This window comes from Rutidosis leptorrhynchoides, unplaced genomic scaffold, assembly GCF_046630445.1.
Source record: "Rutidosis leptorrhynchoides isolate AG116_Rl617_1_P2 unplaced genomic scaffold, CSIRO_AGI_Rlap_v1 contig258, whole genome shotgun sequence".
In the NCBI taxonomy this organism is placed as follows: Eukaryota; Viridiplantae; Streptophyta; class Magnoliopsida; order Asterales; family Asteraceae; genus Rutidosis; species Rutidosis leptorrhynchoides.
The window spans coordinates 54,844-82,527 of NW_027266505.1; the positions used below are offsets into that span (position 1 = coordinate 54,844).

General features: G+C 33.7%; 1 protein-coding gene and 2 pseudogenes across 1 annotated transcript; 2 read left to right on the plus strand and 1 right to left on the minus strand.

The window, feature by feature from the left end:
• The first annotated feature begins 455 nt into the window (after positions 1-455).
• LOC139882326 (putative BPI/LBP family protein At1g04970) lies at positions 456-2,995 on the plus strand. Its single transcript, XM_071866667.1, has 6 exons — positions 456-881; positions 1,163-1,302; positions 1,803-2,154; positions 2,247-2,495; positions 2,581-2,706; positions 2,792-2,995. Exons 1-6 carry the CDS (start codon positions 456-458, stop codon positions 2,993-2,995), a joined length of 1,497 nt encoding a protein of 498 aa, XP_071722768.1.
• Positions 2,996-24,901: 21,906 nt separating this feature from the next.
• LOC139882327 (chromatin remodeling protein EBS-like) lies at positions 24,902-26,873 on the plus strand (annotated as a pseudogene).
• Positions 26,874-27,295: 422 nt separating this feature from the next.
• LOC139882328 (uncharacterized) lies at positions 27,296-27,618 on the minus strand (annotated as a pseudogene).
• Positions 27,619-27,684: the final 66 nt, after the last annotated feature.

Here is a 27,684-nt window from a genome sequence, read left to right on the forward strand (position 1 = left end):
TTATAAATCTCAAAATAAAAAATCTTTTAATATCTCCATTACAAGTTCTGTCACATCAATAACGTTAAGACGGAAAGATAAGAAAGTTGGAAAAGTGATGAATCACGTGTAAATTTATTTTGGCAAAGAATCCAACTAGTGAAAAACTAATTGCAATGTTGAGAAATTGTGACGGTATGAAAAATGAAATTGGTGTAGAATTTTTCTTATAGCAAATAATTCTAACTCAAGAAGTGATAAGGATTTTGCATTAATTTCAAGTTTAGGCTAATCAACCAGATTGAATGTATCGGGTCAAGCTTAATTGGATGTACATAGTACAAATTAATAAGGGTATTTTAGGAATTGCAAGTTGCTTTTCGTACTTGTCTGTCTATCTGCCTGTCTTGTTCTCTGCAATAAGAAGACCGCATGGAAACCAAAAATGAAGAAGAGAGCAGAGAAGAGAACCAACAATGGCGATTGCCATTCTCCTTATCGCAACCTCTCTTCTCTTCATCCCGTCATCATCAGTACTAACCCATCTTCAATCTCAACCTCAAGAACCCCAAGCTTACACTTCAATTCTAATATCCGAACAAGGCCTCGACTTCGTCAAAAACCTGCTCATAACCAAAGCAATCTCTTCTGCAATCCCACTCCGTATCCCCAGAATTCATAAATCGATCAAGTTCCCGTTTCTGGGTAGCGTTGATGTTGAGCTATCGAACATTACAATCTATGAAATTGGGGTTTCTTCGTCCCTTGTCAAGCCTGGCGAAACCGGAGTTTCGATTATTGCATCAGGGACTACTTGCAATCTAAGTATGGACTGGGAATATGATTACTTTTCTTGGGTTTTTCCTTTTGATGTCTCCGATAAAGGGAAGGCCACTGTTCAGGTATCGATTTTGGAAATGTGTTCTTATTAGGTTTCCATTGTTTGTAGAATATCTTCATTTGCTAATGAGTTTTGTTTGGACTGGTATACTGATTTCAAGTTTTGCATTGGCTTTTTGTTTTTGAGGGAGTTGGAATTGTGTTGTTAACCTGTTCCTGTGATTGGTTTCTTTATGAAGAGATACTTTGCTCGTGTTCAAGTACGAGTGTTAGAAACCATTTTCATTTTCATGCGACTGTCTAGTTCAATTTGGATACTGAGAATCTTCTGGCATGCTATTAGGTTGGAGGCATGGATATTGAGCTTACATTAGGCATGGAGAACAACCAAGGGACTCTTAACCTTAACCTTATGGAATGCAGTTGTTCTGTTAAGAATATCTCTATAAAATTGGTTGGAGGAGCTTCTTGGCTTTATCAAGGGTAAGTAGTTTTGCTGTGCCTAATTTACCTCATCCAGTCTGAATGCCTTTTAATTGATCAGCAGTTGCATAATGTGGCGGTATTCTCGTAATAAAAGTATTTTAGTAGCTTTAGTGGCGTAATATATATTTCATTTATTGATTTTTAAGTTACAATGATGATTCTTAGTGGAGATATTTATTCTGTAAACAAAGATTGATTGGAATTCGGAAGGATACATTTAATGCGATTTGTTAATGCATAATTGAAACATGCCGCTGTTGCTTCATAGAACTGGCTTAGGTTGAAACTCCATTAGTCTTTACTATTTGCCATTTTGGAGAATGAGAATCTACCAAAGCAGATTTTGTTTGTAGCAAATCTTCAATGGTTTGGTTTCTCGTTCTTCTTAATTTTTATCACTGCATGTTGTTATTATGGAGGCCTTGGTTTTAACATCTTCTGGTTGAAAGCATGAGCAATGCTTCTTGTTTAATTTTTTTTTTCCCTTCATTTCTCAGGATGATAAATGCATTTCAAGAGCAAATTGGGTCTGCAGTGGAGAATGCTATCACCAAGAGCCTGAAAGAGGGGATTTGTAAGCTTGATTCAGTGTTGCAGTCTCTTCCTAGGGAAATTCCAGTGGATGATTATGCTTCCTTGAATGCAACTTTCTTAAATAATCCTTCACTAAGTAACTCTTCCATTGGATTTGACATCAACGGGCTATTTAGAGCAAGGGAGAAAGATCCTAGCCATAAACTGTTCTATAAGAATTCTCTGTCTTCAGTTATTTGCTCCGATAACTTGAAAATGCTTGGAATTTCACTTGATGAGGAGGTCTTTAACTCTGCATCAACTTTATACTATGATGTAAGTTCTGAATTCATTAAAATGAATAATTCTAATGTCTTTTGCTGTGTTGCACCTAACGAAGTTTTGATTTTCATACAACTCACTTTCAGGCTGAGTTTATGCATTGGATTGTCGACAAAATTCCAGACCAGTCTCTTTTGAACACAGCTGGATGGAGATTCATTATACCCCAACTTTACAAGAAATACCCAAATGATGATATGAATTTGAATATCACTCTATCTTCTCCACCAATAATAAAGATATCAGACCACAACATTGATGCTACAATATATGCTGACTTGACAATTGATGTTCTACATGAAAGTCGAGTAATTCCTGTTGCTTGTATTTCACTGGTAAGTTTGTAGTTCACGCCAGCGTTCATATCTATACCGTTCCTTTTTCATAAATCATGACCATCATTGTCTATTAACTTATCAGGTGATTCGTGGCTCTGGTTCAGTCAGTATCTCTGGAAATAACCTCACTGGTAACGTAAAATTGAATGACTTTACGATGTCACAGAACTGGAGTGAAATCGGAAATCTGCACTTGTATCTGATTCAGGTATGGATTTTGCTTTTTAATGCTTAAATTTAATTTTTAACCTGGATTTTGGAACAAAGTTTTACTTTTTTATTTTTTACTGCAGCCGGTAATGAGGACGTTAATACAAACTGTTTTCATGCCATTTGCAAACACACATCTATCGAATGGCTTTCCTCTACCAGTCATTCACGGTTTCACTCTTGAAGATGGTGAAATAATTTGTAGAGAGTCAAAAATTACAGTATGCAGTGATGTATCATATTCAGATACATTTGTTCTTAACCGATCTCTCATCTATTCAAAATAGAATCATTTTGTACTTTTTACTGTAAATTGTTCATGTTGTAAATCATTGTTCAGTGAAAAGAGAATAAAGTTCTCCATTCTTAACTTCATACTAGTATTCCATATGATATAGTAGTTGTAGTAGTTTGGAATGTCAAAGTGGAAAGTCAAAGTCCCCGTCGACTCTAGATTGACAAGGGTAGATTCGTGACTTCATCAACCATGTATTTGGCGCTGGGCTCTCTATTTCGTTTGTCGATACTAGTTTTCATGATGGCTTTGCAATGCATGAAATTACTTGGTATATTTAATACGAATAGATATATTTTTCTTTTTGGATTTTTCTATAGGTGCAATTTTGTACCCATTAACAATCCCAATATAGAAATAATTAGTTATAAAGATAAAATCTTAACTATCCTCTAACCATGCTAGTTAACTTAATAATAAATTATAACAAATTCTCTTTATTTTAAAAATATATTAATTTCTTTATAATTAATCCAAAATTTTAGGTCTTACACGTAACAATTAAAGCAAATTAACAATCTCTTAGCCACTATACAATTACGTAGTATAGTGTAAAAATTACTTCATCCTTATAAAAAGCAATTATAAACCGATTTAAGGTACACATCTATTTAGTATCATTTTATTTATGTATTAAAGAGGTTCCATTTCAAAGAAGAACTGCAAGTCGAAGATGAAGTAATCTATCCGATTTTTATATTAAGTTTTAGAAGATCAATTCTATATATTTGTCTTAGTTTTGACATAATTTTCGTTTCAAATTTTTTATTTTCTCAAATTTATTTTTAATATATGTTTTACACCGGCACCGAAAGATTTTGCTGGTTACCTATGAATGACGAAGATGGATTATTTAATAGTCTGTTTTCTTTATTGTTATGTGATGAGAGCTAAAAATTTGGAAAGAGATAATTAATTCAATTTAAAATATAGAGAAATAAATATATAATTTAAAGTTGGGAGAAATCAGTGGATTTCAAAATAATTATTATTAAATTAACTAATGTAGTTAGGATTTGGTTAAAATTTTATCTTTATTACTATCTCTGTTCCAAAATAGATACAAATTTTTTAATACAATTTGTATATATTTTGGGACGAAGGGAGTATTAATTATTTCTATATTAGGATTGTTATTAGTGCAAAGTTTTGGATTAATAGAATTTTAAATGTAAATTGTTCGATTTATTCTTTTTTAGTAAGTAAAGAATATCAAATATTACCTGAATTAATTAAAGTAGGATTATTATAGTAATCTAATATAAAAAGTGAACATTATGAGTCTCGATATTGGTGCAATGCTAATTGCACGAAGAGGAATGCTAACCTCACGAAGAACTTTAGCCTAAATTTCACTTTCAGTCCTTTATATTACTTTATTTACTCCTATATAGAATTAGCTGAATGACTCATCCCTAATTTTTTACTCACGAGTCCACACTTCCTTCTCTCAGAATAAAAAAACAGATTGGTCCCTACCAACTAACATCCAATGGTACGTGATAATTTTTTTTATTTTATAGTTAAGAACGTATTTGGCATATGACAAACTCTTCTAATATTTTTTTTAAATATTTTTTAATCTATCATAAAATTATATAAACTGTTATATTTTTATTATTTTATAATATTATATAAAAATTATTATCAAATATGTTATAAAAAAAAGTCTATACCACACATATCTTTAAAAATAAAAGATAAATGAATCGCTTTTTGTTGGGTGTTAACCTGCATTAGCAAGAGACAAGTTCTTTTTAAAAGAAGAAATAAACACATTTCCTTCTCCCACTCAATTCATCTATTTTGCCTCTGGTTTTTCTTCATGCACTCAACTTTTTTTTTTTTTTGACAATCATGCACTCAACTTCTTCATCTCATATCAATAATTTGGAGTTAGGACACTGTCACTGACACTTCGCTATATATTCTAATGATTTTTAAGATTATGGTCAGATTAACTACTGAGAAATTGTAGGATTCTAAGGAATTGATTCAAAGATGAAGAGTGATCAAACATGAAAACATAATTTAATTCGAAAGTTAGAGATGAGCTACACAATTAAGTCCTAGAAGTGTTTCATGCTAATCACGTTTAACTCTGGAGTTCTTACAAATACATTTTCGAAAAGAAGTTGCAACTTATTGATATGGATAGAACTAACCAATTTTTTTATCCCATCGTCTTCCACATACCTTTCCGATGCGGTAATCTTTCCACCTAAAGGCAAATTCCACATAATTTCCGGTACCACACTAGGATTGGTTTGTTGAGTCACTAAGCTCATCGACAAGCCATCCTGCATAACAATCCATCGATGAAAACCCACACCAACATAACTGACTCTTTGAAAAACTCTTTCAAATGAGAATTTGTTTCTATACAATCATATCCACCAAGCCGCAAGCGAAAACAACCTCAACTCTTCCCTTGATAACTAAGTGAACACCCAATCAAGCCATTGAAACAAACCGGTACAAGAATTCTGCAAAATCTTATGGAACTTTGAAAGCAACTAGAACTCGTTTGACCAATCACAGTCACGAAACAAGTGCAAACTCATATCATCATGGCCAGCACAACTTGCACATTTCAGATCAATCTCAATATTTTTCCTACTCAATATATCTTTAACCGCTAATATTCCATTACAAAGCCTTCAAATAAAAAATTTAATTTTGGGTACAATGTTTTGTACTTTCCATACCTTCCCTCAATTAGTGAACTCCAAATACGTACATGATCAGCTGAGGTCCTTCTTCGAACAATGCTCACATGATAGGATATAGCCTTCCTTCACAATATAAACACCTTTATCGATCTTAGTCCAAAACCACTCATCTTTGATTGGGAAAAATTTAAATGTAATTGCATAATTGCGGTTGGTTGGTGATGTTTATACCGAAAGACTAAAATATCCTTTATATTCATTTTAACTTGTCTCTCTCCTCTGTCAATTTTTTTTATAGAGACTTTTAATCATCTTGTTCGTTTTCTTCCGGAATCGGTTCCGACCGAACGTCGGCATCATGACCGGACTTACTAACATTCGTACTCAATTCGCCGAGTTCATTGTCGTTGTGGTGTCATATTTTCGAACTTCAACGCCATTTTTCCTAGATTTGAAGATAAAAACAAGCCCACTTTTCAAATTTCCTGATTTCCGGCGAATCTATGTGTCGCCCGTTCCAAACCCTCCTATGAGGATTGAGAATGATGTCTGTTGGTCCCTTCTCTCGTCATAATCTCTATCTTGAAATGTGGAAGCGGACCCTACTTATGCCTCGTAGCTTGCTTAATCTGAAAAAAATATAAGCATAATTTTTAAAAAACGTAAACTTTACTCTTAGTGAGAATTATTATAAAATCATTAGATTTTCATAGAAAATACTTATTAACATAAACATAAGAAGATAAATCATTTAGTAAATGATATCTATAAACTTAATATTATCTATAGGTCGTATTAGATAAAATATAAATCATTTTATGAAATATTTTTTCATATTAAGTATTTTTTGGATGTATGTTATTTTTGAAAATAAACTGCAATATTTACTAAATGTATCTATGAACCTAAATTTGTGAAAATCATAAGGAATCGCTAACAATAGTATTTGACTATTATAGGAATCTTGCCTGCCATAAGATACTCAAACATGCACATATCATAAGTAGACATGAGGTTAATATCTAATGATGGCGTATTATCTCCGCAGATTTAAACAATGGGTTTTCTGGTCAAACTTGATACTACTAATTAAATAAAAACTGATAGGTCATTCCTCGAGACTTAAAGAATGGGTCCTCTGGTCGGACTTTGGATCTTATATATAATAACTATGTCATAATATCTTGAAGTTTATATAGTTTTTCTAAAACTATATACTTAATATATAAATATCGAAAATTTATAGGTTTTCAAAAAATATTTTTATAATCTTGAATAAATCAACTTTTAACACTGCTAGAAAAATAAGGCTACTGTCACGTCACATGTTTCCAAGGTCAAAAAAAGTGACGTAAGACTATCTATGGCCACTGTTGTTTAAGCGTGGTATTATTTTTCTTCCACGATTTTGGCCATTGTGTATGGGTTAGGCATGTATAGGATGTCCCCATAGTTATCGATACCGGCCGTACCGCGGTACATTAGGTGCAAAGTGAAAACGGTATGTATCTATCAATGTATCGGTGTCAAAAAATATCGATATTATACCACGATATATCCGGTATTTTAAAAATTCAATTTCAAGTTAATTTTAACGGTTCTTAATTAATTGGTTTAATTTCAAATTGATATCACAAACTAAATATTGAATTGAATCCATACTTAATTTGGTGATCAGAATGATCCTTTTTGGGATTAAGATTTGAAGCGATGATGAATTCGTAGTACTAAATTATATATATACAGTATATTTACAAAATTTGAAGTTTGGATTATAATCTAGATACATTAGTAGATGAAAATTTCAAAATAATATAATTTGCTCTATTTGAAATTTTTTGAATCTTTTTTGGTGTGGAGCAAAAGTTTAAATTGAAATAAATAAATATTTAATAAATTTTTTAATGTACTTTACGGTATGATACACGATACTATACATTACTAAACGATACGCGGTACATATTGCGATATGACAACTATGGATGTAGCTCTTAATGGGTTTGCCAAAGTATTTTCGGAAGATGATTCGAATATATCTTGGTGGTTCCTGGATGTTGTTAAACTCTTTTCTTGTTATGATCAGATTGAGATATTTTGTAGTATCTTGTGGCACATCTGGAATAGCTGGAACGCCATCCTCGATTCTTTTTGCTGCTGATTAATTTGTTACGGACCTTCACTTGGCAAATAAGAATTTTTCGACCAGCTGTTCCATCTCGAGCCCCTTTTGTAAAATGGTCCTGACCTCCCCATGGTTACTTAAAAGATAAAAGTGGACGGTGCGTTATTTCATGATGGTATGATGGGGATCGGGATTGTCATTCGTGACTCTGATGGGAGGATTCTTCTCTCGCAAGAAATATATAAACCAGCATTCGGAGACATACAACTCATTGAAGCTTATGCAATTCTTACTGGTCTTGAGCTAGCTGTCGCAAATCAACTGTAAAACTTTTATATTGAATCTAATGCTGCCTCTATTGTTAAAGCAGCTAATAGTAGTAATACTTGTTTTCTTACGTATTGCAATTTTATAGATGACACTTGGATGAGGATGCTTAGAAGCATCTTTGTTTTTTGTAATATGTCATCAATTAGGAGAGATGACAACCACCTTGCACATTGTATTGCCAATTCCAAAAACAACTGGCAAGGAGGATTGCCATCTCACATGTTTAATGTAGCATTGTGCGATTACTATCAAAAACAAAAAGGAAGATTTCTCCTTCCGGACAACACAAGTGATTGAAGTCATAAAGATTGGACCTTCAGTACCGGTCAAGGAAAAATTCACTCCGGGTACTGCCTAGGGCAAAACTCCAGTACAAACGCCTTCGTAACAGGCTACTGGCCAAAATATCGAGATGATCGGCAAATAAACGGAGGAAAACTCGCTATTTCTCGCTACGCGTAAGATTCTCCCTGTATTGCAGGAATACTTGCTTCCACCAGGTAAAACCATGGTACGAGCAAGGGGCAAATATGTGGGGGGATGGGGGGCAATCCGCTGACCGAAGTCGGGCCGAACAATCTAGCTCGACAGGGTCATAACAAGGGCAGAGCCAATCGTCTAGACAAGCTGAAGGCAGCAAGACAACCCCGAAATAAAGGACACTCATAAATGGACTTTATGGATCCTCAAATTAAGGCTTATAAGAGTTCTATCTTAAATTAATAGAAGACTGATTCTGAGAGAATCCCTCAATTAGAGGAGTTGATTTTTACTCAATGTCTACAAGGTCACACCTAGAAAATCCTAATTATCCCTCCTATATGTATCCCACTGTATACGGGGATATGACAACGCTTTCTAGAGAAACTCTCAACGAAAGAAAATTTAATCCCGAGTAGCTACGCACCCTCGACCATTTGGTCTTAAGGCGAGCTTTGTAGGTCACATCCAGACCGAAGACGCTTAAACGTATCAACACTCCTATTTTTTCTGTTTACTTTGCAGGTTCTGATCATGGCGGTATACTTATGTGACTCTAACGTCACTATGATCTTTTTGGTCACAACACTTTAAAAGAAAAAAAATGGATAAGCAAATCTTTAAATTGAATGTTTGATTCCGGCACTAGCACGATAAAAAAATTTAAATAATCTTGTTAAATAGTCTTGTCAACCACACAATACCGATCCTTCTATTAAAAAAGAAAAGAAAAGGAAATTGTGGCATAACTCAATTTTGTAGTAATAACTTGCAGGAGTATAATTTCAGCACGTTGATAAAATTTAGTGTCATTTTCTTGGGTTCGATCAATTTATCCTTGAATTCAACATATATGTTAAGTCTTTAAAAAAATAAATAAATTAATGGATAAGCAAGTCTTTTAATTGATTGTGTGGCTCCGGCACTGGCACGACAGAGAGATTTAAGAATATTTATGTGATAATTTAAATGGTCAAAGATTACGGATATTTTAACGATATCTATTATGAAAAAGTGATCAGAAGCCAAATGATGCGATGCGTGGATGTGTAGATTTCACTAATATTCTTGTTCGTATATGTCGGTATGTACATATTGATTGCTTTGTGTGATGCATGCATGTAATATAATTACAGAGTACATTTAAAAGTTTTGGCATAATTCATTACGAGTAATAACTAGAAGAAGCTATAAATTCTGATCATACGTACATACAGTTCTGCATCAGTCATGTGCCCAACTTACTGCGACAACAAGTGGCCAACTAGAGTTTTTTTTTTTTTTTCTTTTTACTACACTACTTATACTAAAAATTCATTCACTAGGACTTTTCATTTACATTATTCTTAAGAAAATTATTAATAATATAAATCCTAGTTTTTATTTTATTTTTTCAAATAATACTCTTAGTCAAATAATTATTAATTTGGAAGACCTCCTGGTAATTGTGATTTCGTATAGTTGATACTAATTATATATATTATATTTATTTATTTTTTGAAGCAAAAAAGTTACAATATACCAATCTTGTGAACAAAGACAGGCATGTATTTTCTAGAGAACTCACAAAGTCTACGATGGCGCTAGTGAAAGATGGTCCATATAATTAATACAATAAGAACTGGTGTCAGAGGCAGAGACACGTATATTGGAGCGGTGTCATATTTTTTAAAAAAATTCAAATTTTTTTTTATATTTTTTAATGAGTTTAAACTAATTTAAATTTTTGAATCCATAAAATTTAAAATATACAATTATAACTATAAAAATAAATAAATTATAAAATTTAATATTAAATTTATATTTATGAACTCACTATCGTCGAGTCCTGGCTCCGCTACTGACTGGTGTCTACTGCTCTATCCATTCCCATCAATATGGGTTGGTCACCCAGTTCCCCCTTTTACTTGCACAATTTATTGTATTAAATAATTAAGTGAACGTGGTGAGTATATGCCATTAGATATAGACTTTTATCAAAACAACCGAGAAAATCAGTAGCAAAGATAGGAATCTAGAAATGTCAAGTAGTGGGTTCATAATCACAAATAAATGTTAATATCAACCGAGTGATGAATCGAGAAAAATTGAACTGAAGTTATTACTATCTCCTCTGTCTATTAATATATATTTTTTTTTAACTTTTCTTCATATATTTAAACGAAAATATATTTAGTCAATAATAATAAATGGATACATCTCTACTTAAATATATTTAGGAAAGTTAAAAAATCATATATTAGTAAATGAAGGTAATATATGATATGGAAATAGGCTTCGGGACAACGTAGCCTGATCGGCCTCCAATGTCGGCTAGCTATGGGAGTTCGACCGGAGGGAAGTCCAAAACGACTCTATCGGAACTCGTCCGAACTGCCCCACACGCGCAGAGTAAGAATCTACTCTAATTAAGAATACTCGAAAATAATTAGGTCATATTAGACACGACCTCTATCCTATATAAACTCCTCAAATATTTTTAGAATCTGAAGGCATCCTATTGGTTATACACTTGCGCACAAAATCCTATTTTCTATATAGGTAACTCTTCATGCACTCTTGAACTTTGATATTGAGACGTTCTGATAACTATATATTATGTATAGTTATTTATATCTTTATATTTAATATTTGATATGTTATTGAGTAAATTAGTCGTATTTTATTTGCGTTTTAGTTTAATTTTATTATTTCATGTCATTGTAGGAATCGAGTTTAAACTGGTCGATATACATTGAATTATATTGAAGCAGAAATAAGCCTCAAGGACTGAATTTGATAAATCAAAAGACTTCAAAGACCTGGAATGTTTCTGCGTGAGGGATGACTTGGACACGTGCAACAATGCATCATTAATTAATTAAGAGAGTTAGGCTTTGACTTGGACCTATAATTAATTAATTAAGAAGGCTTTATTCCTAATTGGATCAGGTTTGTGAGTAGGTTTTGACTTGTGAGCAAATTAAAGGAGCTACCGTGATGTATAAAAAGGAAGAGAAGCCAGACGTGAAAAGGGAAGACCACCATTACGATAAAATCAGGTTTTCGGGAGAAGGAGCACAACGCGGTGGATTCGAAGCGATGGAGTTTCGCGGTCTCTTATTTTCGTAGTTGTGTAATTATATTTTGTTTTTTTTATTTTTTTATTTTTTCAACATAAACATGAGTAGCTAATTTATTTTTTCTAGGGCTAGATGAATCTATAATCTAGCCGATGTTGATTATGATTATTGTATTTGATTATTGAATGGTTTAATTTCTCTTATTGCATGCTTAATGTTTTCGTAAGCTTGATCTCCTTGTGAATTGTTTGATTATTCTTTTCAAGATCTTGAAAAAAATACGTTTAGGATTAGACCTGAATAAAAGATCATATGATAATGAATTCGTTAGGTCGTTGACGTTATTTGCCTAGAGGATAGGAATATACCGATAGGTCGTTTGAACCTAGTTTGATCGTTGATTGTTAATACTTTTTTTATGTCTTCTAAAACCATGAGAACATAGGATTAGAGTATAATGAAAAGGGTTAATTGGCATAGGAATATTCTCTTAACTAAATATGAATATTGGATAATTATAAAATTCAATCAAACCGAGTATGATGATGTTATTAACATTGGTGATGGTTAAAGTAGTAGTATAAAACCTTGGAATCATCTCTCTTTTTCTGTATTTCTCGTTATCCGTTTATCTGTTTTATTGTTTTGGAAATCGAAAGTTTGTAATTGGGGCATCAATGGGTGGGATGTGAGTGTGACACATAAGATGTTAAGACATTACACACAATAAGCCAAATTTATCCAAACACTTGACCCTACGTTACAATCTAAAGCCAAAGACCTTTTTGATCTTATGATAGTGTTGCTGCATTAGTGAAAATTGTGATGAAAGATTAGCATTTGACATCCTCATGAGTATTGCATAATTTGGATTTTATGTTGTATAGTGAAAGTTTTGTGTAGGGATGAACACTTACACTTATTGAAAATTTATTGAGAGCACGAGTGCGTAAGGAAAAAGTAATCTCTTGTGAGTTTTGAGCGAATTGACCAAATAAAATGTTGAGAGATTATGTGTTCATCTAATTCATATCATGATTTCAGTTAGGAATTCACTTTTTGATGGTTCACGATTGTTGATTAGCTAGCATAGATGTCATGCTTGCATTGCACGATAACAGAGTTTTGATGGTTTGACGATAACTATGTTTCCACGAATATTTGTTTTGTTTTTGTTATTTGTTTGCATCTAAAGTAAATTTGCAACAAGAGATTTTTAGTGGAATATTCTTGATAATCTTTTTCCCTCATTGAGGTTTTTAACGATGCCCATCCTTGCACGCAAATTTGTCATTTTCTTTTCTTTATTTCTAGTTCTGATTTGTTCGAGGACTAGCAATTTTTGGATGTGGGGTTATTTGATTACTATATATTATGTATATTTATTTATATCTTTATATCTAATATATTGTATGTTATTGAATAAATTAGTTGTATTTTATTTGTATTTTAGTTTGATTTTATTATTTCATGTCTTGTAAGAATCGAGCTTAAATTGGTCGATATACATTAAATTATATTGAAGCCGAAATAAAGCTCAAGGACTGAATTGGATAAACCAAAAGACTTCAAGGACCTGGACTGTTTCTGTGTGAGAGATGGCTTGGACACGTGCAACAATCCATCATTAATTAATTAAGAGAGCTACTTTGACTTGGACCTATAATTAATTAATTAAGAAGGCTTTATTCCTAATTGAATCAGGTTTGTAATTAGGCTTTGACTTGTGAGCAATTAAAGGAGCTACCGTGATGTATAAAAAGGAAGAGAAGCCAGGCGTGAAAAGGGAAGACCACCATCACGATAAAATCAGATTTTCATGACAGGGAGTGCAACGCGGTGGATTCGAGGCGACGGAATTTCGTAGTTGTGTAATTATAATTTACTATTTTTTTCTTATTTTTCCTACATGAATATGAGTAAATAATTTATTTTTTCTAGAGCTAGATGAATATTTTATCTAATCGATATTGATTATGATTATCGTATTTGGTTATTGAATGGTTTAATTTTTTTTATAGTGTGTTTAATGCTTAATAAGCTTGATCACCTTGGGAATTGTTTGATTATTCTTTTCAAGATCTTGAAAAAAAATACGTTTAGGATTAGAACCTGAATAAGAGATCATATGATAATGAATTCATTAGGTCGATCACGTTATTTGCTTAGAGGATAGGAATATACCGATAAGTCGTACGAACCTAGCTTGATCGTTGACTGTTAATGCTGTTGTTATGTCTTCTAAGACCATGAAAATATAGGGTTAGAATATAATGAAATGGGTTAATCGACATAGGAATACTCTTTTAATTAAATATGAGTATTAGATAATTATAAAATTCAATGAGACCGAGTATGATGATGTTATTAAGATTAGTGATGATTAAAGTAGTAGTATGAAACCCTGAAATCATCTCTCTCTTTCTGTATTTCTCGTAATCCGTTTATCTGTTTATTGTTTTGTTAATTTATTTCAATTCATATATAAATTGTGTTGTTTGGATAAATTTATAAAAGAATAATACTAGTACTTAGTGACGACTTTTAAACCAACTCCTTGTGAGATCGACACTCTTCTTCTTACTTTATTACTTGTGGCGACACGTGCACTTGCGTATGGTGTAAAATAGCGCAACTCGATCCTTGCTAGACCAATCTCAAATCATATGCTTAAAACATAGTCGGATCGCTCTCCGTTCCAAATTTAAAAAAGAATTCCGTCGACATTCCAAATTTAAAGCTTGGGACTTGGAGATTTTTTAAAAACTTTTACCAGAATATTGCACCATATATATATATGTACTATGACATAATTTTTTACGACTTCTTTTCTTTTTAATATTTGAAGAAATTCAAACCCTAATCAATAAATTTATGTTCTAGGACTTTATTCAAAATTTAGTGGCAAAATCATACGTTTGGTCCATATTTTCAACGTTTCTAATCCATATCGTTCCTCATTTTCAAAACTACACTACTTTGTCCCTCTCTTTACTAATTTGTTAGTCTACTTGGTCCTTTGATACTAAAATTTATTAAATATTGTTGAGCTGTCAATTTTAATCAATCCTAACCTGACACGTGTAAAATAGGTCTAAAAAACCCTTGTCATTCTACGTATTTGGAATAAGTAATCTCCAAATTTACGAAATAGTACCTGAGGTTGCATTTTTTTCCATTCATAACCATAGTGCATTACATCCATTCCAGGGATCAATATGTACACAATAAAGTATTGGGGATGAAACTTCACCTTCTCTATCTAACCACCCAAAACTCATTATCCTTCTCATATCTCTCGCCACTCCTCTATTTCTTGGCCAGCCCTTCTAATCTCCACCAGTCCCTCCACTTCACCTATAATCTCATTCCGCTCTTCCAAATAACTATATCCCATCTCTCTCTGTCTCGAAACCCCTATTGTCGATTTCTCTTGCTAGTCCGTCGACCTCAACAGACGAAGACAGGGCTTAGTTCGGTCGAATTGGCTCGCCGGAAGTCGATCTTCCTTATAAATTTCAAGGAGATTCAATCCGTGAGTGATTTGTAAACTTTCATATTTAAAGTAAAATATGCTCACACTCATCACTCACGTCCAAAATGGACTTAGATTGACTATAAATGCAGGTTTTCTCTTTCTTTCCGATGTCTAAATATAATTTCAAAAGTAGGGGCTCTGTGGCATTGATTGATGGAGAGAGAAAAGCATGCGGTAGTCTTTGGTGGACGGTGGTTATACCCCAATCAATCTAAGCAATCAATTTCGTGTCATGTCGGTATTCATGAATATGAATGTCTGTTTTAATATAGTTTTGTGTAAATTATTGGCTCGAACAAGTTATATTAGTCTAGTAGGGCAATTATGAATCAAACCCAGAAGCTTAAAAACACGTTTTGGTCGTTGATTGTTTCAATTTTTTTGGTGGAACTTGGAATCTATTTTCATACAGTTAAATCGTGTTTCGTTGTCATATTTGAGTTCTCATTCAATTTCAATCACTTTAGAGTTAAATCCCATTAAAAATGAGTTTGCTATGTTGATGGCAACAATAGATATGATCAATCGGAGCTTCGTCGGGTTCCGGCATGCTTTATCGGGACCCGACAATTCATATGAAGTTCTTATTTTTGTTGAATATATAATAAGGTCCTTAATTTAGTTTAAAAAGTCGTCTCTTGCCCCTTAGTTTTCCGTATTTTAAGTTTAACCCTTGTTTTATTAAAAGAGCCTATTTTATTCTTATGTGGCATGATCGGATGTATAGGATGCTACGTGTCAAAATTGGGATTGGTTAAAATTGACAGCTCGACAATATTTAAGGGAAGTTAGTGTCGAAGGACCAAGTAGACTAACGGAGTAGCAAAGAGAGGGACGGGATAGTGTTGTTTTGAAAATGCGGCAAGATGTGGGTCAACAACGTTGAAAACAGGGACCAAACATATGGTTTTACCATATATATGTACTGTGACATAATTTTTTACGACTTCTTTTCTTTTTAATATTTGAAGAAATTCAGACCCTAATTAATAAATTTATGTTCTAGAGCTTTATTAAAAATTTAGTGGCTTTAATTTTTAAAAAGTAGGAGAACGTCAATCAACATTTTTTAACATTTCTTATCTTATTAAAATTATTAAAAAAAAAAAAGAAATTCAAAACATTTGGATCATTTGCCCTAACTCATAAAAAACATAAATTCAAAAGATTAGGATCAATCTCTCTCTATCAACAAATCGTTAAAAGCTCGCGTATGTGTGTGTATGTATATATGTGTGTTTTGATATTGCATGACCAATAATTTGAAAATGACATTAATTTCCAAAAGAAGAAATTAGCATAGATTTTTTTTTTTCAATGATCATGTGCATGCATGTCAGACGATAAGCTCTGACTTGGTTGCAAATTTTTTAAATATTCAAGTATCTTCGTAATCGATAATCATAAAACTAATCAGTATTTATTCTAATTTTTAACGAACGAAGCGGTAGGCAACCGATCATAATCGATAATAATAAAACTAATCAGTATTTATTTTAATTTTTAACGAACGAAGCAGTAGACAACCGATAGACAACCGATCATGACGTGAAGTCGGTAGTAATTAATTGATCAAATACAAGTATAGTAATAGTACTGTACTACATACACGTCTCTCACACACACTCACTCACTCGCGATTCTTCTACATACTTAACTAAGAGCCAACCACTATGTGGGGTTCAGAATTTAATGGCTCGTCACCTTTCTAAGTTCTATTATTGCCTATAAATTGGGGCTCTATGCACACACCATTATCACATCTTCACATTATCTTTTCTCCACATCTTTCATAATTTGAGTTTGATTGGCTTTTGTGTGTGAATAAAAAATGAGTTCGAATAAGCTCTTTATTTCATTAGCTCTTCTTTTGGCTACTCTGGTCTTGCTCTACTCATTGGAGGTGGAAGCTGACACTTCCGCTACCAAGGAAACTAGTGAGAATAAATACTTAAATTTGTTTTACATGTGTATATATATATATATATCTATAAATAGAGATAATTATATTAAGTGTACCGAAGCATGCTTTTATAATTCCTAATGAATGATTTCAATGTGACAGACTCAAATGGGCTAGAAGATGCTAAGTACGGTGGTGGAGGCTACCAAGGAGGTGGAGGCTACCAAGGAGGTGGAGGCTATCAAGGAGGCGGTGGATACCAAGGTGGTGGAGGCCATCACGGAGGCGGTGGATACCATGGAGGAGGAGGTCATGGAGGAGGTGGTCATGGCTGCCATTACGGATGTTGCCGCGGTGGAGGTTACAAAGGTTGTTATAAGTGTTGTTCGTTCCTCGGAGAGAAGCCGGACGATGTCGGATCGCAAGCTCAGCCTCAGAACTAAAAAATGTTCGAGACAGATCGACCATATGTATGAATAAATTAAGTTGACTATGGTCACCTTTATGTTAATTAAAATTAAGTACGTACGAGGGAGTTTCCTTTGATATTGTAATATAAATGCATTACGCATGCATGTATGTAATGATCGATCAAAATAATTAGTGTGGGTGGATTTATGTGTCCTAACTCATGCTATTAGCTGTTTATTACTAAATTGGTTTATTTTATTTCCCAGAGTTTTTTATATATGTTTTATATACAAACAGTTTCATCGAAGATATTTCCTAAAAATTGTCATTCACTGTTTGATCACTCTCCAAAAATCATATGTATACGGATTCAAAAATTACAGTGTACAGTGACGCATCAATCATGTACATTCATTCATTCTAAGTCAATCTCTCACGCGCTGACAATAGAGTAATCAATTTGAACTTGGATGCATTTTATTCTTTGTAGAGAATATAATTTGTTTTATATTGGGATGTGGAGAAATCCAAAAATCATATGTATACGGATTCAAAAATTACAGTGTACAGTGACGCATCAATCATGTACATTCATTCATTCTAAGCCAATCTCTCACACGCTGACAATAGAGTAATCAATTTGAATTTGGATGTATTTTATTCATCGTAGAGAATATAGTTTGTTTTATATTGGGACGTGGAGAAATTCTTAAGGGCACTTGTAATTCATCTATACACACTCAATTCAAATTTCGATATGTGTAGAAATTCATAGGTGCACTTGATGTACGTCATCATTACATATTCCATTCAAATTCGACATGTGTATTATCCGTGTATCTCATTTTCCATTTAAATAATTTATGTATTTCTAATTTATAACTATCTATTATTGTATGACAAGTAAATCATTTATATAAATGAAAAATGGGATAGACAAATAGTACACATGTCAAAATCTAAATAGGGTGTATGAAGATGATGTATTACATCAAGTATACATAAAAATTTCTTTGAAATGTGATGTGAAACAGTGAAAGTGTTGATCCTTCCTTTGACAAGTTTTGTATACTTGAATGTAAATATCATTTTAAAAGTTTTCTTCCTTATTACATCCAAAACCTTTGGATTTGGTTGCCAACGAGAGTGGAACATCAACATAGCCTGCGACATATATAATTAATGAGATTTTTTTTTTTTTTTTATTTTCACAAAGAGAAATAACAATAAAAACTAAACAACAATAGATCTAGGCATTGTAATGCCGATTGAATCTCCAAATACTGGAAGAGAAATGCTCTGAGGGGACTAATCATGCCATATAAATAGAATATTCTAATTGAAGGTCAAATTAGCTTGCTTGTCTGCAACACCATTTGCCTCTCTATAAATGTGTTTAACAACGACCATCCAAGCCTTTATGTAATTATAAGAGCTGGATGTGATGGATAAGGTCCATGTTTGCCACCGAATATGAATGGTCACGGTTAAGAGCATGAAAGACACACAGATTATCATCTTGAAGCTCCACGTTCTTCCATCCGCTCTTCCAAAATTTAGATAAACCAAGAAAAATCCCCAACAATTCAGCCCTATATGTATTACCGAAGCCAAGATGAACAGAAAAACCTCCTAACCAGTGATCACTCTCGTCCCGAATAAATCCCCCTGCCGTGGCTCTTGAAATGCTAGCACGAAATGCTAGCACAAAATACACCATCAGTGTTCTGAGTAATAAAATCTCTAGGAAAAGACATCTAACCAATAAGTGACAAATAACGGCGGACACGAGCCTCATTGATTACTCCAAAAAAGTCATGAGCTTGAGTACTAGCTTTGACGTCATTAATAATAATGTTCACTTTAGAGGTAAAAGGAACACGAACATTTTTAAAAAACAATCAAGTTCCGCCTATGCCAGTTATACCAACAGATGAAGCCAAAAAGAGGAGCCCACTCCACATAAAAACTCATGTGAATGCATACTATATACCAAGACATTATCTTGATTATAGTAAGTTATGTCGTCAGTTTTTGACCTTAGACATTTAAAAGTAAATTAGTAATAAAATAGTGCTGATATTAATTATGAATGCTATATCAAGGCTATAAAGTTTATTATAGTTACTTGCGTAGGTTCATAAGCATATGGATTGCCACTTTTTGACCATATGACATTTAAGAATAAACTGATAATTAATTAGTGGTTGTATTCATTTAATCAATATCTGCAATCATTAAATAAAAATAAAAGGTGCATATGAAAAGAGTCACTTGGATTGTCAAACTGAAGTACTTCGACGGAGAAGATCAGAATACAATAGACAATTAGGATTGATGAAGTGGCAAGATCAAAAGACAATAATTGAAGACGTTTTATCCAATGCAAAAATCTGGACGGATCAAGCTACATGAAGACACAGGATTTAAAAGGAAACATGATCGGTATATATGAAAGGAAAGGAGCTGGATCGTATTAAATCAATTAAAAAGGAAACTGAGTTATCTCTTGACGTAATTCAATCTCTCGAGAATCAAGCATATGATTTAATTGGAAAGTAAAAAAACAAATCATGAACTAGATCAAATCACATCATCTCTATCATCAAGACTAGGAGTAACAATCATGGCAGAAGCTAGGCTATAAATAGAGGAAATTGTCTTACAGGAAGTTTTTGTACAAACACCATATTAGAGAGAGCATTTGAAAGGGCATGTTCGAGTTATATCAACCTCGTGTCTCTGTTTGTTGTCATAGGTTATCCAAGGTTTAAAGGGTTAGAAATAGAGATCGAGAATAGTAGACAGTGTCGGCTAAGAAAGGTAGGGTTCTAGAATAGGTTGGGTCACCTAGGTTCTAGCTTTACTTAGGAGACACTACTAGAAACTTGAGAATCTGCGACACAAAATTGTGTCGCTGACCTCCAGAAATGTGTCGCTGACCTCCAGAAATGTGTAGCTAAACACATCTGCGACACAATATAAGTACCGCAGATGTGTCGCTAAAAAGCTTGTCGCTGACTTTTCTGCGACACAAAATTTTTTCACGGAAGTCCGCGACACATCTGGGACACAAATATAAGAATCGCAGATGTGTAGCTAAAAAGCTTGTCGCTGACTTTTTTGCGACACAAATTTGTGTTGCGGAAATTTGCGACACATCTGCGAAACATATTGCGACACAAAATTTGAAAAGTCAAATCCCAGTTTACGAGACAACAGGGGCACCTATTTATGTCGCAAACTTAGCGACACAAACATGTGTTGCAGTTGTGTCGCAACAAGTAACCATTATTTTTTAAAAATAGGTGGGTAATTTGTGTCGCAGTTGTTTGCGATACAATACTGTGTCGCAGATATGTGTCGTAGCTTTAAGTTTTTTTTTAATATTTTTTAATAATTAAATTATTAAAAATCGAAAATAAATACCAGTATTTAAATTTTTTAAATCCAAATAATATTAAATAGATTCAATTATTCCAACAATATTCAAAATAAATAAAATCCGATACGAAACGAAATAATTGTATCCCAAAATAATATCCGAAATAGTACCTAAATATCCAAAACTATACTACTAATGAAGACACAAAACCAAGGTCAATCACCTCCATCAGAATCGTCTCCATCGTCCTCGCCTCCAACGATGTGTGGATGAGCTGCTGAGAGACGCTGCATCTCGGCCTGACACTCTGCCACAGTCTACGCTACCTGAGCGTACCTGGCAGCCTCGAGTCTAGCTATCCTATCACGGTCTTCTTGGGTCTGTGGCTTGGAGGAGCTGCCCAGTCTGCGAGATGATGATCCATAGAAAGCTCGACTCTCTGACCCAAAACCATATGGTCGAGAGGAGTGAGGACGAGCAAAGTCAATCAGCCTCAACAAATCGATGTCATCCATCTCGATCTGTACCTGGCTGGCCTGGGTGTACAACTGCTTTATCCGCTCCTATAAATAATGAGTAATAAATCAACTTTCATAATATCTTTATTAAATTACATGTCAAGGATACGTCATGCTATTATTGAAAACTTATAGAGAAGAGCCTGGCATTATCAGAGATGTACTCTTGCATGTCATGTCCCTTGGTTTGCGTATGTCTGAATAGGTCAACTCGGCCCATCGTTAGCCTCAGTATGTACCAAAGAAAAAGACAAGAAAAATTAAAGATTAATACTTAACCAATATAAAATAATTACATGGTGTCATTCACAACAATCCATACGACGAAGAGTAGTCCCAATAGTCACTAGGTCGGCGTTGTGGGTTTCCTAGACCTTTTCTTTTCCACGTCTACGGTACGCTGACTTCTTCTTTCTCTCCTCTTGGTACATGGGATCATTATAGGCTTCTTACCATGATTCCCACTCCCATGCCTCGAAGTGTGTGCGATATGCACTGCAAGATCGAATAGTGAATGCATTCGGTCAACCCTAGTCTCAAAACTCGCCCGAATGATACGAGAGATCTCCTACGAAGGCTGCAAGCTGCAGATAAAATAAAAAAATTGAGTTACTTGTTCTAAACATTAATCGATTAAATAATGTAAATAAAGACATAAAAAAATTACCTGCCCTGGACGTCAATGTGAATGGGGATGCGTACAATATCAGTCCGCGATGCAACAAGAGGAACGGCCGATGGATATGCTGAAGTACTCATGGAGGTAGAAGACCTGTGACTAGGTCTCGAGTGGGAAGTAGAACCTGGTCCCGATGTCTAAAATAGACTACGGGCCAAATCATCGGCATGCTGTCTAGATGGCCCGTATTCGCGAGATCCCATGGCGGCTGGGGATGGCGTGTGGTAGTCATCCTCTATATCCTCATCGTCCTGTTGATAATCATGCTACTCCAGAAATTGAGTCGGAGATGGGACATTCGGAGGAAGATTACAACCTCTACTACCTCCACCTGTAGCAGGTGGCACCGACCGACCACGTCCACTACCTCCAGCTATATACGAATGAACCAAATATTACCACAATCAGTTTGCATATATAATAACACATGTGATATTATCAAAATCAATAATTAATTATTGTTTCACATAAAAAAATACCTTCACATATATAAGAGTCAATATAAGAGACCTGCAAGTGATCCAACAATTTAAAATGTCAAATTATAATGAAAAGACAAATATGAAAAGAACAACAGTCTAATCACTATCACTATCACACTCGTTTCCTGATTCGTCGTCGTCCTCTAAAGTGTCTGTCTCTGTTGAGTAATCCGGTTCTGAATCGTCTTCCTGACCATCGTCTAAATCTACAAGCTCATGATTTTCTTGTTGAACCATGGGATAGACTACTTGTTCTACAACATCTTCAACGAAAGTGTTTGGACCATTCGTTTCTTCATCTTCTTGTAGTTCCATGTCGGTTAAAGTACCCTTAGTGTCCTCTTCTTGGTCATCTAGATAAACTCTTGGTACAATCTTACAGACATCCAACCAATCTGCTTTTGCTTGTGTCGTGACGTTTCATACTTTACAGTTTTTTACACTTCAATCCTCAAATAAAGTTCATACAAATTACATATAGTCCTTAAACTTTGACTAATACACTAGAGACCACTCAGTATATGCAAACAATGCAAATACGTGGCAGAGATTCAAACATATAAAAATACGTGGCAAATACCGCTTACTCAACATATGTAACAGATGTCCACCTCCTCTAAAAATCATGTGAAAATCAGATATGATCAAATCAATTATATATACAACTTTTGGTCTAATCAATTTTGCATATGCTTTTTACTTTCTACATTTCCAAGCACTACCGGAGCATGTATATCACCGGAGTTCGTCTGGAAACATCAAACACCAAGAACAAATAGCATTGATGTTAGCAGTACGAGGAAAAAAAAGTAAGAACATACAGAAAAGCAATGAAATATATATGTAAATTACTAAATTTCAACAAAGTTCTCAAACTCAAAACCATGAAGATCTACCCCATTGGCAAATATTTTATCTAAGCCATTGACAAAACTGATAGGCTGATATTCATTGAAGGAGGGAGCATTTTGAATCTTTGGGATTAACGTTTTGGATGCTTTTATTTATTCCCATTGGAAGCCGGTCCGAGTCATATAACTGCTGAAACATCACGAAAACTTCATTTTCTATTAGGTGCTACGACTTTTTATTAAAGTGTAAATTAAATCCATCTGATCCGGGTATTGCCTGAAATTAAGTTTAGTGTGGTAGTTGGAGCATTTCAATGACAGCTGTTCTTTGGATCTTTTGGTTTTTATTGGATTCTCTCTCAGTCGTTCTCATTTTTTCAATTTAATAGAAAGCCCTATACAACATGTGCTATACCTACAAAACTGGAAATAAAAACAGTAAATCTCTTTTGATCGATAACCTCCTCCAAGCCCCTTTTTAAGAATAGTTATGCAGCCACTTTTTTAAACCACACTAACTATAATCACCAATATTCAGGATATATATATGTATAATCAAACAATAACCTAGAATTCAAGTTCAGCCAACCAGAATGTGGATCAATGTTTAAGACGTTTTTTAATTCAGAAGATCATGAGTTCGATTCTTGAAAAAAAGTTCTTTGGGTGGATAAATTATTGTATTAGAAATTTCAAAAAAAATAACCCACCTTATAATTCAAATCCTTCAAAATGACTAACATAAAACACAACCTCGAATTTAAGAAAATTAGTTCACAAAATCAGATTGTGACTCAATGATTAATGTGTTTTCTCCTTCGAAGATTATGGGTTCGACTTCGAGGAAGCGGACTCTCCGTGAATAGATTATTTTATAGGATTTTTCAAAAAAAAGAAGAAGAAATTATTTCAAATCCTTCAAAATCACTAACATAATCACAAGAAAACACACATAAATTATTTTTTAAAATAAAATAAACTATCTAATAAATTATTTTGAGTGATAATTTCCTTTAAAAATAAAAGATAAGCAATCAGACATTACTTAAGATAAACTAATGACTAATTTTATTTTATTTTGAAAATAAATTATGACTAAAATTAATAAAGAACAATTTCAAAAAAATAAAATAAAATTAATAAGGAACAATTTCAAAAAATAATAATTAGGAATAATAGGTTAAAAATACCAAAAAAGAAAAAATACAAAGAGGTTTATATAGAATGTCAACAGATCAGTTGGATACTAAAACTAGTCAAGATATAGAAAAGATAAAAATAAAATCTCAAGAGATTAATAGACACTCCTATATATATATAGATGCTGACATGTAATATAGTTTGGTTTGCTAAAACATCTCTCATTTGTCTGTATCTGGTACTCTTAGTAGCTAGAACACAATTCTGAGAATCACACGGTCGTCTGAAACTATGGGAAACAGAAGACAAGGCAGGGACGGAGTTGGATCAGTACAGTGTAAAGGGCACCGATATTCTGATCAAAGGTATACATGTTCTTTCTCACTTTCTTCATTTTCAGATAGAACCTGGAATACAAATTATCGATTTTTTGTTTCATTCATGAAACGAAATAAAAATAATTGGTCTATGATATGTTCTATTGACGGCTCCTCACCGACAATATAGCGTATCCTATAAGAGTTCAAATAGATTGATAAAATGTAGATATTCTGTACTGTTAATATCATTATCATATTTTAAATTGACTCATAGGAAATCAATAGCAATCCTTCATATGGTGGATGATCAAGTAACATGTTTTATTAGTGTATACAGTACTACACAATTTGCTATAGCATATGTCAGTTCGATTATAACAGACATTGTTGATGTTTTGCAGGTGGTGATTGTGTGACTATGAAAAATAGAGCTTCCGATCAGCCACCTTACGTGGCAAGAGTGGAGATGATCGAAGTTGATACTCGTGGGAAAGTCTGGTTTTTGGTAAGGTGGTAATACCTGCCAGAAGAAACTAAGAAAGGACGGAAGCGTTACCATGGAGTGAAGGAATTGTTTTTGTCTGATCATTATGATCTGCAAAATGCTGATACTATTGAAGGAAAGTGTAGGGTTCATACTCTCGAGGAGTATACGAACCTTGAGGTTGTCGAGGAGTTGGACTATTTCTCTAGGTTTGAGTATAAGTCCGCGACCGGAACCTTACTGCCTGACCTCCAACCCGTGTGAGTTAATTGTCTTTAGAATTTTAATTAGTTTTAAGTTAAGTATAATCGATTGATCGATTGTTGTGTTTGGTTTCGAAGGTACTGCATTTGTGAGATGTCATACAATCCAGACAAGATCATGGTTCTCTGCGAGGAATGCGATATTTGGTATTTCTACATTGTCTATATCTTTTCTGATTTATCATTAATATACTTTGTTTTTGAATAGTATCGATTGAATGATGAATGACTAACGTGTTTATGCGGATCCTAGTAGGAAATGGATTCTATATTAGAAGAGTAATTAAGGATGTGGTGCCATGCATATGTATTTTGTTTTCCTAATTGCTAGACTATGTATGTACCAAGGAAAATACCAAATATGATGAATTTGTGCTTACTGATTGGATGGATAACTCATTTCAGGTTTCATCCTTCCTGTCTGGGAATGACTGATGAAAAAGCAGCGAAGTCGGATGCTTTCATATGTACGCAATGCTTAGATAGAAGGTGGGTTGATTTTGAATCTAATTCTGTGTAAGAGCAATATATGTTCACATTCTTTAGAATTTGAATCATATATGTTTTTATATCTAATTCTGTGTAAGGTGGGTTGAATGTTAACTTCGTCTGATGCAATTTTTTTTTACATATCAACTCATTACGTAGTAGCATTTGAGCTATCAAATATTCAACTAGAAACTTTTCCGTGCCCTTATTCCTGTATTTTTTGATCGAGTGATTTATCTATTTTTTGGCTTAAATCTTTCGCTGTTATTGTTGAGGTCTCATGCTCTTAACTTGTAATGTGGTTTTGTTTTAATCTTCTGCTATGTTCAGGAATGAACCATGATTCGATGACGTTTACGCATGCATAGAGAGAAGGAAGATGGGAGAGAGCTGAGAAAAATATTAGATTCAATTGTGCACCTTTCAGTTTACAGATGTAAAATTTTATTTGCTTAAGATTTTCTTTCAATCCAGTATTTGGAGACTAAATATTTTCTGACAATAGAAATTTGAAGACATTTGTCCTACAGAATGGCTTAATTTATTTCAAGTATTTTGAAGGATGTATATGATCACATACATAAGTTGTGTTCTCATTTCTAAGATATAGTTTATAGGAGTATTTCTTGGGTGGGAACTCTCTAACACGTCTTATACTCGTTGGTCTCTTGTCTTGTAGGATATTGTTTCTTTGTTATACTCGTTGGTCTCTTGTCTTGTAGGCTATTGTTTCTTGATTGACCGTACCAAGCTCTATGTAAATAGCTTGAAATCCGGAAAATTAAGAATTTTGATCATCAGTTTACATTTCATTTCATTACAGTTGACATAAGAAACTGCCATTGGTTATTTATTGGTCAGCTGAGATTTCATTTAACCAAGTGCAATCTTCTATTGAATTAAAATCATTCAGTGATTCTTCCTTCATTTTCCCAGCAATAGAGGGAACACATGCATATTCACAATGCATTCTAGTTTGTAATGATATACAACAACTTCAGATTTCAAAGCAAAGAAATTAATGTCATTAATAACAGTCGTATGAAACAGATTTAAACAGCCGAAAACAAGATCTATATAACTAAGATTCGCAAAATTCAAAATACATAAAAAGGGAGAAAAATACTCCATTCTGCATTATCTACTACTAAATCTAGCTAGGCCTAGTTGTCATCACCATATGCTCGGAAACTGTATCGCTCTTGATAAGGACCATTAAACCAGAGATCAGCTTCGAGCCACTTAGGGTAACGGACAAGATCACCAGCCACAAATTGCATGTACCTTTTACTTCCTTCAGGAACAACCCTTACCTCTCCTTCTTCAATGTAAACTAACTGGTCAACTTGCCAATCCCAAGGAAGTTTGCATTTTCCGGTCTTCCACGTCGACCATCTCGAAACTCTGAGCTCTTCCAGTCTTTCCGGCGATACTTTCGTTCCACCTTCACATTGTATAGTTCCTCCAACGGCTTCCCGCTATGCATTGCCTTTATAGGAGAATTGCGTTTCTGAGTGATACTATTATTAAGATTTCTATGAATTTTTCTGTT